Source organism: Chrysemys picta, chromosome 5, assembly GCF_011386835.1.
Source record: "Chrysemys picta bellii isolate R12L10 chromosome 5, ASM1138683v2, whole genome shotgun sequence".
NCBI classification, from domain to species: Eukaryota; Metazoa; Chordata; order Testudines; family Emydidae; genus Chrysemys; species Chrysemys picta.
In genome coordinates, this window is record NC_088795.1 from 60,845,854 (window position 1) to 60,858,052 (window position 12,199).

The window sequence follows — 12,199 nt, forward strand, 5'->3', positions numbered from 1 at the left end:
ATTCCAAAATATACAAGAAAGGGAATTCCTGAGTGTATCTGTCTTTGAGAGAGAGTCTGTGAGGTTGGGGGACACCGTTAAAACACTGATCTTGAAGTGTAGGCTAGATCAAACCATTTTTCCAAATCCTGCTATAGCCCTGCAAAGTCCAATACTGTGACATGTTTTGGAAACAGGGTTTGGTTTCATTTACACTGTAAGACTAAACTGTTGTAATCAGGTCCGACCTTCCCAACGCTGTAGTTGTGACCTTGAACATCTCAGTTCCATCAGGACTCTCTTCATGGAAGATCATTCTTCCACTTGCGCAACTCCATTCTATCTCGACCTCTGTCCGCTTCTCTTTGGGGCCACAGATTCCCTTCCTCTTTAAAGCTTGCTAAAAATAGCTCACCACAGCAGTAAACCATTGTTTTACACCTAAGTATCTTAACGTGCTCCGTGCTGAATTTGCTGCTCACTACACCAATGAATTGCAAGTCAATTTAGGAGTTTTACTCCTGTGGCAGTAAAAGTAAACTTTAGTTTTTAAATCCTAAGGTTTAAGAGATTCAACACACTTCTTTATAATCAGACAAGCACAAATTCAGTCTTAAGACTATCTTCCTATAAATTCCTCACCAAAAGTTTCCAGTTTCTTAAAAATGCCTCCACAATATGGGAAGAAGCAATTGTGTTTCCTGAAATAGTAAGATTCTAAATGTTGAAATATAGAAACTTACATTTGCAGATGCTCTATATCCATTAGGCCTAACTTTGGAATTAAGTGGAAAATGCCTGTGGGATTGGATGGTTGGGAAGATGAAGATGGAATGAATATTAGAATAGTTATTTAGAATCAGTAACGTTCTGGTTTATGCTGTGTTTAATAAACTGACTTGAATGTACTGAACTAAATAATAATTGCTTTTACTTAATGAGATTCATCAAATCTAAAAAGTGAAGATCTGAAATCTCTCATTTGAGAATTGTAATTAGTTCTGCTCTTGATTTGTTAACTTAAATATTTTTATTAGTAGGAGTTGAGACTTGTCCAACAAATGTTCTTGCTGAGTCCTGAAAAACTTCTAAAGAGTTTGACATTTTTCTTCAGGTTTGTTGTGCAAACTTAAATTGGGAGGAGTGATTGTGAAAGAATTGCTTATAATTATGTACTCCTTGAAGCCAAGAAATGGTGTGTGCTGTACTGTCATGAATATAGAATTTTTTTTTGCTTTTTATAATAATTTTAAACTATTTGTTATGAATTTGCAGTGTACTCGTCAGATCATCTCTGAAAAGCTGGGCCGAGGCTCAAGAACAGTAGACCTGGAACTGGAAGCCCAAATAGACATACTAAGAGATAACAAAAAAAAGTATGAAAATATCTTAAGATTGGCACAGACTTTGTCCACGCAACTCTACCAGATGGTGAATACCCAAAGGCAACTTGGAGATGCATTTGCAGACCTGAGTTTGAAATCATTGGAACTCCATGTAAGACTTTAATAGCATTAGAAAATAAAATATAAATTTGAGGATGAACTTCACTGGCTTATGCATGTTGTACAGTAGATAGTCTTCAATATTTAGGAAGATAGCTGCTATGTAATAGCATTTGAGACTCTGAAGGAAATCATTGAAATTACAGTAAGGTCATGCAGTAGTTTTTAATGTCTGGCTTTAGTTGGAATTTGAACTAAAAGACTACTAACATACAAGTTTACTTTGTATAGTAAACAATTTTGCTCCTCATTTGTCACTAATGAAATGTCATTAGAATTGTTCTAGATCATCATTTCCTGTAAAATACAACAAGCCTGTGGTGTCTATGTTTGGGAATAGAGTGGGGCTCATGCAAAAGAGGTGAGGTAACAATGTGGATTAATCATTTTTTCTTTAGCAGATTAAAATGTTTAGTTCAGTTGTTTTATGAATAATATGACCCCTTTTAGCTTCACTACGATGTTTTAGGTTCCTTTTCTTCCCCATCTTTGGCTGTTTCTCTCCCTTTTAGCTGTTTCTTTTTGTATTGTTTTCTCTGCATCTTCTTTCCTCTAGGCTTCACTCCCTACTCCCATTCGCTAAAATTATGAGATGTGAAACAGTTAATGTTAACATTTTAAGAGCCCTAATTTGTCATTAGCGTTTACACCATAGTGTTTACACCGTCAGTTGGTTACACTAGGTTCACATAGATTCATAGACAATAGGACTGGAAGGGACCTCGAGAGGTCATCGGGTCTAGTCCCCTGCCCTCATGGCAGGACCAAATACTGTCTAGACCATCCCTGATAGACATTTATCTAACCTACTCTTATACATCTTCACAACCATGATAGCTAGAAATTTACTTTGGTAAATGAAAGCTCAGGTTATGCAGAATATGAAGATGCCATATAGAAAACACAAATACATCAATGAGGCTTATGTGTGGGAGCCTTGCATTAAAAGAATAATCATTGCAATCTGACATTGAAATCTTTTGCTATTGATAAATTGGTCCTTGCCTTTTGTCATACCTAAACTTGATTGCAATTCTCTTTGGCAATAACTTCCATCTTAATCATGCCCCCTTAACATTTGTAGCTAATCTGTATTATTCCTTTTTTTCACCATCCATTATGATGGTACATTCTGCTGTCTCAGTCACTTATAACATATTAAAATAAATATCAGATCATGGTGTTCCAGGATATAATAACCACCCTTGTTCATTAATCAATACTGTTTACCCCCTGTGAATTTAGTTAACTATGCTTATTTTGCTGGCATAATTCGTGGTGTTACAATTGTCTTTAAGGGAGACACTGAATTTAGACTAATCCTAAATAGTTACAAAATGATAATCTGAAGATTTTTGGCAGTATTCTTTGAGGTGGTAATAAGGGTAATTTTTTTTATTTAGCCAAGATCCATAACTGTCTTCACAGTAGAATTGGTATCAAGAATAGGTGCTATCAATCCTGTTGGGACAGATTCTACTGAAATCAATGGGGTTTCATGGGAGAAACTTGAACAGTTGCTTGTAAAGGTCTAAAACAAAGGGATAGTTGTGGTTATGACTCTGAGCTTAATTTGTTACCTAGACTATTGTAATCACTTATGTCTATTTAAATATACACACATTCAAACAGCAGTGATGAAATTGCATACAATATGGTCTATCATATCTGAGTTTTCCTAATAAGTATGTGTGGTTTTTTTCCCAGTGTTAATGAGTATCTGGGTAAATGACATGATTTAATTATAAACCACAGTATTTTTTGTTGTTGTTCTTTGCTATAGGAGGAATTTGGATACAATGCAGATACTCAGAAACTTCTAGCTAAAAATGGAGAGACCCTTCTTGGTGCTATTAACTTTTTTATTGCCAGTGTGAACACACTGGTGAATAAAACAATTGAAGATACGTTAATGACTGTGAAACAGTATGAAAGTGCCAGGTAGATATTTTGTGTCATCAGTTATTTTCATTTAACATACAGTCTTCAGGTTTGAACTGGTAAACAGTGTTGAAAAGTTTGTAAATATAACACAACTTTCATATTTTAAATCCGGAGTACGTTCCGTCTTTACACTTATATAATACTTCAAAATGATGTTTGAAATTTAAACTTGCAGAAAATTTTCTGTTAAACTCAGATCTTTCAGAAATGATTCTATTTAGGCCAGGTCTATATTAGAAGCCTACAGCGACACAGCTGTGCCGATACAGCGACACAGCTGTGCCGATACAGCGACACAGCTGTGCCGATACAGCGACACAGCTGTGCCGATACAGCGACACAGCTGTGCCGATACAGCGACACAGCTGTGCCGATACAGCGACACAGCTGTGCCGATACAGCGACACAGCTGTGCCGATACAGCGACACAGCTGTGCCGATACAGCGACACAGCTGTGCCGATACAGCGACACAGCTGTGCCGCTGTAAGATTTGCTCATGTAGCCGTGCTATGCCGACAGGAAAGAGCTCTCCCATTGACATAATAACCACCTAAATGAGTGGCGGTAACTATGTCAGTGAGAGCGTCTCCCGCCAACGTAGTGCTGTGCACACGAGCACTTATGCCGGCAAAACTTATGTCACGTGGGGGGGTGGGGCTCACATCCGTGAGCAACATACGTTTTGGTTTCCTATTGGGTAAAGATAGTTTGTTTGTTTTCCCCCCTCCCCGCCCTGGTAGAATAATAGTGGAAATTCTGGGCAGTTACATATAGTCATGTATAAAGTAATGTTTCTGAATGAGAAATAAAATGTTCTTCCAGTTTCCTTTAGTGCATTCTTTAGATAACTGATTACCCAACTTGGAGACACTTATCCATAGTAAAGGTATAGCTTGGTGGCAACAAAGCCAGATTTCTTAATCTGCTTCCTGATAGTATATACTAACCTTGAATAGTGGTCCATTCAGTCACTGACCAAGCTTTGGAGTCTGCTGACTAGGTGCCAGCTGAATTGATGGGTATGGATACCTATCTGCTATGAACTAGATGAGACCAGTAATTCAGTGCCTAGTTAATATGGTGTCATGTACAAGCTAAATTAATTTCACGTAAGAGCTCTATCAAACATATCAGGTACAGGGCCGGCTCTGGCTTTTTGGTCGCCCCAATCCAAAAAAAAAAAAAAAAATCTGCACGGCCGGAGCGTGGGTGCAGGACAGACGTTTTTCTGATTCCTTTTTCATACAGCAGTTCAGCTTACTATAGTACAAAGAACCATAGGATATGCCCCTGAAACTCCATCAACACTAATAGATGAGTGTGGCATCAATGAGGACACTGGGCTATGGCTTTACGGTGTGGCTGCTCACACCGTGGTGGAATGTGCAGGTGCTGATCACCCAAATTAACTCTGCAGTGAAGACATACTCTTATAACGTGGTTGAGTTGTTGGCATGTTCCCTCATCAGTATGATTTACGTTACACATGCTTTGATACATAAACAAAGTGTTGTCATTCTAGTACCTTTCATGAGCATTACATGCACTTGTATATTTGGTCCAGCTTTCTTTCTAATCTCCTGGTTTTGGTGTGCAAGTTTTGTGAAATTGTGGCTCATTTTAACTTTTTTTTCCCTCCTAGGATTGAATATGATGCCTATCGCACAGATCTAGAAGAACTTAATCTTGGTCCCCGTGATGCAAACACTCTGCCAAAGATTGAACAGTCACAGCAGCTATTCCAAGTGCATAAAGAGAAATATGACAAAATGCGCAATGATGTATCTATCAAATTGAAATTTTTGGAGGAAAACAAGGTAAGCTACAACATCACCTCCTACACTGTGTAGTGGAGTTGCTTTTTGCTAGATTCTGTCTCCTGAGATTAATATCTGATATAGCAGCACATTTTCTTGAAATACAGTTTGCTTCAAAATGTAAAACAAGAAAGAGAAGTAAACTAGATTGGTTTCTGGATTCTTATTGTACTATTGGAACATGCCTTCATGGAGTTAGAGACCTCAAGTCCCTCACTCTAAATTACTGAGGTAAAAGCATATAATAAAGATTTACTTGAATATATGAAAGTATTTCTACTGCATTTTTTCACACTTGTGTAATAGTGATCAATACATTGATTTACTAATTGATCTATGATTAGATTGTGGGCTCAAAATGCAGAGCATTATTACAGTGTTTGGTAATGCCTGCAGGAGGGATATGTGTAAAAGGCAGTGAGGAAGGGCAGTAAAGAGACCATTTCAAAACTAATCTCTCTCCTAATTAAGAATTAATAATTTTGGTGCCAAGATGTGTGTATTTAATTAATGTTAGATGAGGATTAGACTGAGGAACTGTAACGATTGTTCTACATGCCACCTTCAACTCAGAAGCAAAACTGTTCTCTCTCTCAGCCTGGATCTAGGCAAGGGTCTGGTTCTTGGAGCAGTTTCCCTTTCTCATAGACTCTAAACAGGATTGCTTCTTCCTGCCCCTTTCCCTCACATACTCTCTGGTCCTGCAAGAGTTTTTCTTTTTCAGGCATGCAAGAGTCACCCCACCCCTATTTCTGTGAACTAGGAAAAATAAAGGCTTCTCATGCAAACATCTTACTACTTGTTTCTAACCGACACTACTGATCTCTGCATGGGTTTGGAAGTTAATAACAATGTCAGGGTTAGGATAAAATGAAGATAGGAAAAATCCATTTTGTCAAACTTATTTCCTCTTAGATAGGTATAAAAATAGAACAGTCTTATTAATATGTGCCTGGAATGGCTAGAGTCCTTTCCTATGACTGAAGTTACTGCAAATGCCCACAGGGAAGGGAGAGTTAGCAACCTCTATCTCTAACAATGGATGAATATTTTCAGTAGCACACCAGCTCATATTGCAAAACCTTGACATTGGTAACATTACCTGTTACGCTGGCACAGGCTGTTTTCTTAAACACACCAAAAAAAAACAACCCTAAAACCCTTGCAGGACTCTGACTTTTCAAGAGAAAGTGTTTTTGGGCCAGATGTTCAGCTGGTATAAAACAGCTTAGCTCCACTGAAGTCAATATGAGGCCTTGTCTACACTACAAAATTAAGTCGACCTAAGTTAAGTCATCGTACAGCCACCACAGTAATTACTATGGTGGCTCCTGTCCACACTGTGCCCGCTGTGTTGGTGATGCATGTCCTCACCAGGAGCACTTCCACTGACTTAAACTGTGTGGGGCACAGGCAGCTGGAGCGCCTCCTGCCTTCGGGCCAACAGACAATGCAAGTAACACAGTGTCTATGCAGACACTGTCACCCTAACTACGTCGACCTAAATGCTATGCCTCTCGCGGAGGTGGAGTTATTAGGTCAATGTAGTGGGCAACTTAGATCTGCGGGAGCTGCCTTATGTCAACCTACCTCTGTAGTGTAGCCCAAACCTAAATCAGACAATACAGTTAGATTAAGCCCTTAACACAATGGGAAAAGGTGGTAGAGAATAATAAACTAGTGGGAAGACAAAAAAGGAGAAAGTCTCAGCACATACACTTACAAAAAACACCACTTCCCTCTGGTTTCCAGCTCTGCATCCACTGATTCAGCTCTTCTGAGCAATAAGATACTTTACTACACCGGCATCAGCATTAGGTCCAGAGGTTCAGATTCCTTCAAGAACATCCATACTGATAGAGCTCTGCCATCTGCAAATAAACAGCACACCAACAATGAATGGATTTGGCCCACGAGCATTTATAAATTAATTGTACACAGATTTGACATATTTAATGAATTGTTAGCCTATCTATTCAAGTACTTAGTTTGATTATCATTGTGCTGCTTAGTGGATTGCTTTCTGGCACAGTGACCAGTCACATCCTACCTAGTGAGTAGATGGACTACCTAGTGTTTCAAAAGCAGACGCAAGATGTCAGGTCCTGTGCAAAATGCATATATTATGGGGTGAACATTTATTAGGAGAAGAAATAGTTGTAATAGATGCTTTTCTGATACTATCTGAGACCCGCAGTGTCCATTCAGAAAGGGCTGCTCACTACGCTGCATAACAGATTAAGGGCCCATCTATACTAATCTGGCAGGTTAGGCTGTAACCCTATTCCTTAGAAATCTTTTGTGAACATATTCCTGTTCACATTCTATATGTTAAACACCCCTATCCATACACAGGTGGTGGTAGATGTAATATGTATGGGTTTTAAGTGACCTCTGGGGAGATTTTCAAAGGCACACTTGGCAGTTAAGTGCCTAACTGCTGTGTGCCTTTGAAAATCTCCCCCTTAGTGTCAACTCAGTCATCGAGGAAGAACAGGTGTTCTTAAATTACAAGTGAAGCTGAATTTTGTCTTTGGCTATTCCCTATCGTATCACAGATTCAGCAATCAGTTCAGTGCTATTGCCATTTCTGTTTTTAGAGGAGCCCCACATTAGAGTAGCACGATTGTTGCATGTCAGAATTTAGTTGCATTGGTAGGATATGTGAAGAAGCTTGCTTTTGCTAGGCCTAGCTGTAACAGGTTATAGTCCCATTGTCACAAGCACTACACCCATGTCTTCACTATTTATTTTGAGAGAAATTGGCGACTCTCAGGAACTAATAAAGCTTAAAGGGGTTGGCAAGTGAGAATATATATATATCATTTATCGCAAAAAGTGTTGCAGAGTGGGTTGAATTTATTATAATACCTGAGGTTCTTACCCACGAAAGCTTATGCTCCCAATACTTCTGTTAGTCTCAAAGGTGCCACAGGACCCTCTGTTGCTTTTTACAGATTCAGACTAACACGGCTACCCCTCTGATACTTAGTTTTCATTGTGACCGGAAAAATCATGAAGTGGGGAATTGAATTTTTTTTAATTAATAGACCCTAATGACACTCAGATTGTATCACAAAAGGTTGGATTTTTGCATAAAATCTTAAATGTGTATTGAATAACTCTTCTCCATTAGTTTAGAGTCTGACTTTTTTAAATTGGTACATCCAATAAATCTCCTGTTATGTCTAAAGCCTCAAGTGTCAATCAAATGCCTCTTCATCTTTAACTCCCTCTGTCCTTGTCCACAGGTTAAAGTATTGCACAATCAGCTTGTTCTGTTCCACAATGCCATTGCCGCATACTTCTCTGGGAATCAGAAGCAGCTTGAACAGACACTTAAACAGTTCCACATCAAATTGAAAACTCCTGGAGTAGATGCTCCATCGTGGCTTGAAGAACAGTGCTCAAATTAGAAAAGAGGAGCATTGTTTAACCTAGAATCTGTACATCTGATAAAAATTAAGGGGTTGGGATAGAAGGATTGTTGCAGTGATTCTTGCACAAACAGCTTTAATTTTTTCCCTTTTATAATACTGTAATTGAATATGGTGGGAGGGTGGTGTCTTTCAGGTGCCCAAGCATAATTTCTGTCATTTCAGATTTTGAGTACTCCTTTTGTATGTGAGGGTTGATGGCTATTTCTGTAGTTAAACAAAAAATATAGATTTGCACTGATAAGATATTTGTGGTTTCTGGTCATTGTGGTGGCTAGTCAAAATATTTCCAAAGGGAGGTTTACATGATTTGTACCAACATCTGATATTTTATATATGAATATATTAAACATCTTTAATGAATCATTTTCATGTAATTGTGTTTTAAAAAGGAGAGTAAAAATAATATTTTTCAGAGTAATAATATAAAGGCCTTCATGCAGTACCTGCACAGAGGCAACAGCTGTAATAGATGGCTGATTGACTCATGGAATTGCAGCAAATACCTTTTTTAAAGGTAGGTCTTTATCTGTCGATTGTATATTTAAAAACAAAAACTCTAAAGAAGCGAGAATCACTGTCAGTCTGAGGCTTCTAAGCACACATTTTAGCTTTGCACCAAGTGGCTAGCTGGGTGAAGCCAACCACTTACCATACTAATTCCATTTTTAAATGTTACTTTCTGCATGAAACAAATACCATACTAGCCTTAAATCACAGGTATGTGCCTTTTCATGAGATACTTCTTTCAACCAGTGTACATAATCCACAAGAGAGCCTTTTCTGTCTCTGTTCCCAACAAGGGAAAGAATACTACATAATGCTATATTTCTTTCTACACTTTAGACTAAAATAAAACTTCGGTTAACATTGATGGATTGATGTGATGTTTATTTGAGAGAAAAATAGGGCCAGTATGATTAACTGTGGAGCATACTTCAGCAGCAGGGATAATGTGGCTGATATTTGTATGTTTCATTTCTCCATCAGTAGTGTAATCCTTATTTAAATGTAACTATATATGTTAATTTTATCATAGGCATTTTAAATTCAGTATATGTGAGAGTCCTCATTTGCACATGTTCCATTGCTTTGTGCTCTGTTAAGTAAAATGAAGTACTTAAGGACTATTACTTACAACTAATGTGGATGGTATGATTTATGTACTATATGTTCAAGTGTCTTTCAGCTGATGTTTCTTAAAAGTTTGTTTTCAGTGCTTAACACAATAATGTAACTATAAATCAAACATATTTACGTCATTCCTCATTAGTTTCATAGTCTGGCAGAGCCTTCTTTATTTTTGTATTCTGTCAGAATTTCTCTTGTAATCATTCCTTTTACATTTCCCCAGAATGTACCTCCATTGTGAATTTTTTATTCATATTAAAGGTGTTTGCTGCAATATCTTTTTCTTTGTCGATAACTACAAATAGAATTCTGCTGTAATTCTCTGCAGCAAAAACTCTGAGAACCACCAGGTGAACACGACACTTCAGTTTTAGTAAATGAGCACTGGGAGCATGGTAACAGTTTTATAACCTACCACAGGGTGAGTTGACATTATACGCAAGTTAAAATCCAGTGCAAACCAATCTACTTGTGAATAAATGTCAGTGATTTTATATTGAAGCCACTTAAATAGGTGAGCTGATACTATTATTAAGGATGAATGCACATCACTGCTGTTCATAATCACTGTTTTGCAGGGCTTCAGTCGTGCCAGAATACTCCAGAACGCCATCCCAGCGCTTTAGTATAGGTGCCAACTCCATGGGTGCTCCGGGGTTGGAGCACCCACGGGGAAAATTTAGTGGGTGCTCTGCACCCACCGGCAGCCAAGCTTTGGATTTTTGCAAGTGTGTGTGTGACTGTGCAGGTGAAGTGTCTTTTGCAAATAGCCATATGACGGCACAGGAGACTCATTGAGGGCAGAGAGACAGCAGAGACATGAAGGTGGTAGACTCCTATGCTGGTACTTCAATGCCAGCTGTCAGAGCAGTAAAGGAAAAATAATTCTTCTAAAATACACATCCCAGTATATCTTCCCCGCCTGAATTGGATGTTTAAGGCTGAAACTTGTGCTGCGTCAGGCTAACCCTGGCCTGGGAGGAAATAACGGGGCAAAAATGGTGAGTGCGAACTCAGTTTAAATTCCTGTTTTTTATCTTGCCCCCCAAGGCAAGACCATTAACTGCTAGTGTTGCTGTTAGACCTGCTTGCATGTTGAATTGCTGGATAAGACATTCCAAATATTACGTAAGTATTAATTTTACTTTGTTCCTCCATTCCCTTTTCTCATTCTATATACTACTCATGGAATGGGTCAGGAAGCTGATGTTTTGTATTGCAGTGTAATGTTTCCAGCCCAACCAATTCTAGTACTTCTGGTAAGAGAGTTTCCTACAGGTGTATCTTGCTGATTGTTTTCTTAATACTTGCATTTGGCAGTCCATACTCTTATTTATCCAGGTGTTCAGATACTAGAGTTACAGGAGCTACTAAGTACCTGTATAGATGCTGTACACCTCTGTGTCCATGTCTACACTACAAAATTGTCGACCTAATTTATGTCAGCATAGTCACCACAGTTATTAAATGGCTTGTGCGTGACCTCACCAGGAGCACTTGTATTAGTTGTTTCAGAGTAGCAGCCGTGTTAGTCTGTATCCTCAAAAAGAATAGGAGTACTTGTGGCACCTTAGAGACTAACAAATTTATTAGAGCATAAGCTTTCGTGGACTACAGCCCACTTCTTCGGATGCATATAGAGTGGAATAAATATTGAGGATATTATATATATATATATATATATAAAAATACACACACACACACACACACACACACACACACACAGCATAAACAGGTGGGAGTTGTCTTACCAACTCTGAGAGGCCAATTAAGTAAGAGAAAAAAAACTTTTGAAGTGATAATCAAGATAGCCCAGTACAGACAGTTTGATAAGAAGTGTGAGAATACTTACAAGGGGAGATAGATTCAATGTTTGTAATGGCTCAGCCATTCCCAGTCCTTATAAGGTTGGTTGAAATTTGGTGTGCCTCACGGTGCCCGGGGATGGGGGAGGCAAGGGGTAGTGTTAATGATCTATGTTAGTGGTAATTTGACTGTAGGGTTCCCAAGTTACAGCCCCCTCAAAGAAACTACTGCCTTGTACTTAAACTGGAGAGGTGCTAATGACAGACCTAGGTGAGATTGATGGTTGTGAACTCACTTTTCTATTAACATAACTAAGGATAAGTTAATCACAGGTCCTCCCCTAGGACAAAAGGAGTTTTTGGATTGAAGGTACATCTACATGGCAATTAAGGCCATGTCTGCACTACCATTTAAGTCTGCAAAACTTGTGTGAAAAACACACACCCCTGAGCGACATAAGTTTCACCGGTATAAGTGGTAATGTGCCCAGTGCTATTAGGGTTGCCAACCCACCAGGATTGGCCTGGAGTCTCCCGGAATTGGCATTGATCTCCCGGTGACCAGCGGGAGAGCTCCTG

General features: G+C 38.7%; 1 protein-coding gene across 12 annotated transcripts in view; it reads left to right on the plus strand.

The window, feature by feature from the left end:
- ARFIP1 (ADP ribosylation factor interacting protein 1) overlaps positions 1–10,089 on the plus strand; it is a 64,394-nt gene extending 54,305 nt beyond the window's left edge. For all 12 annotated transcript variants that reach the window (XM_005307371.5, XM_065597834.1, XM_005307373.5 and 9 more), the window contains 4 exons: positions 1,255–1,476; positions 3,268–3,425; positions 5,073–5,247; positions 8,499–10,089. In XM_005307371.5, coding sequence (XP_005307428.1) covers positions 1,255–1,476; positions 3,268–3,425; positions 5,073–5,247; positions 8,499–8,663 — 720 coding nt within the window. In that variant the 3' untranslated portion in view covers positions 8,664–10,089. The remainder of the gene's footprint in view (positions 1–1,254; positions 1,477–3,267; positions 3,426–5,072; positions 5,248–8,498) is intronic.
- The last annotated feature ends 2,110 nt before the right edge of the window (positions 10,090–12,199 follow it).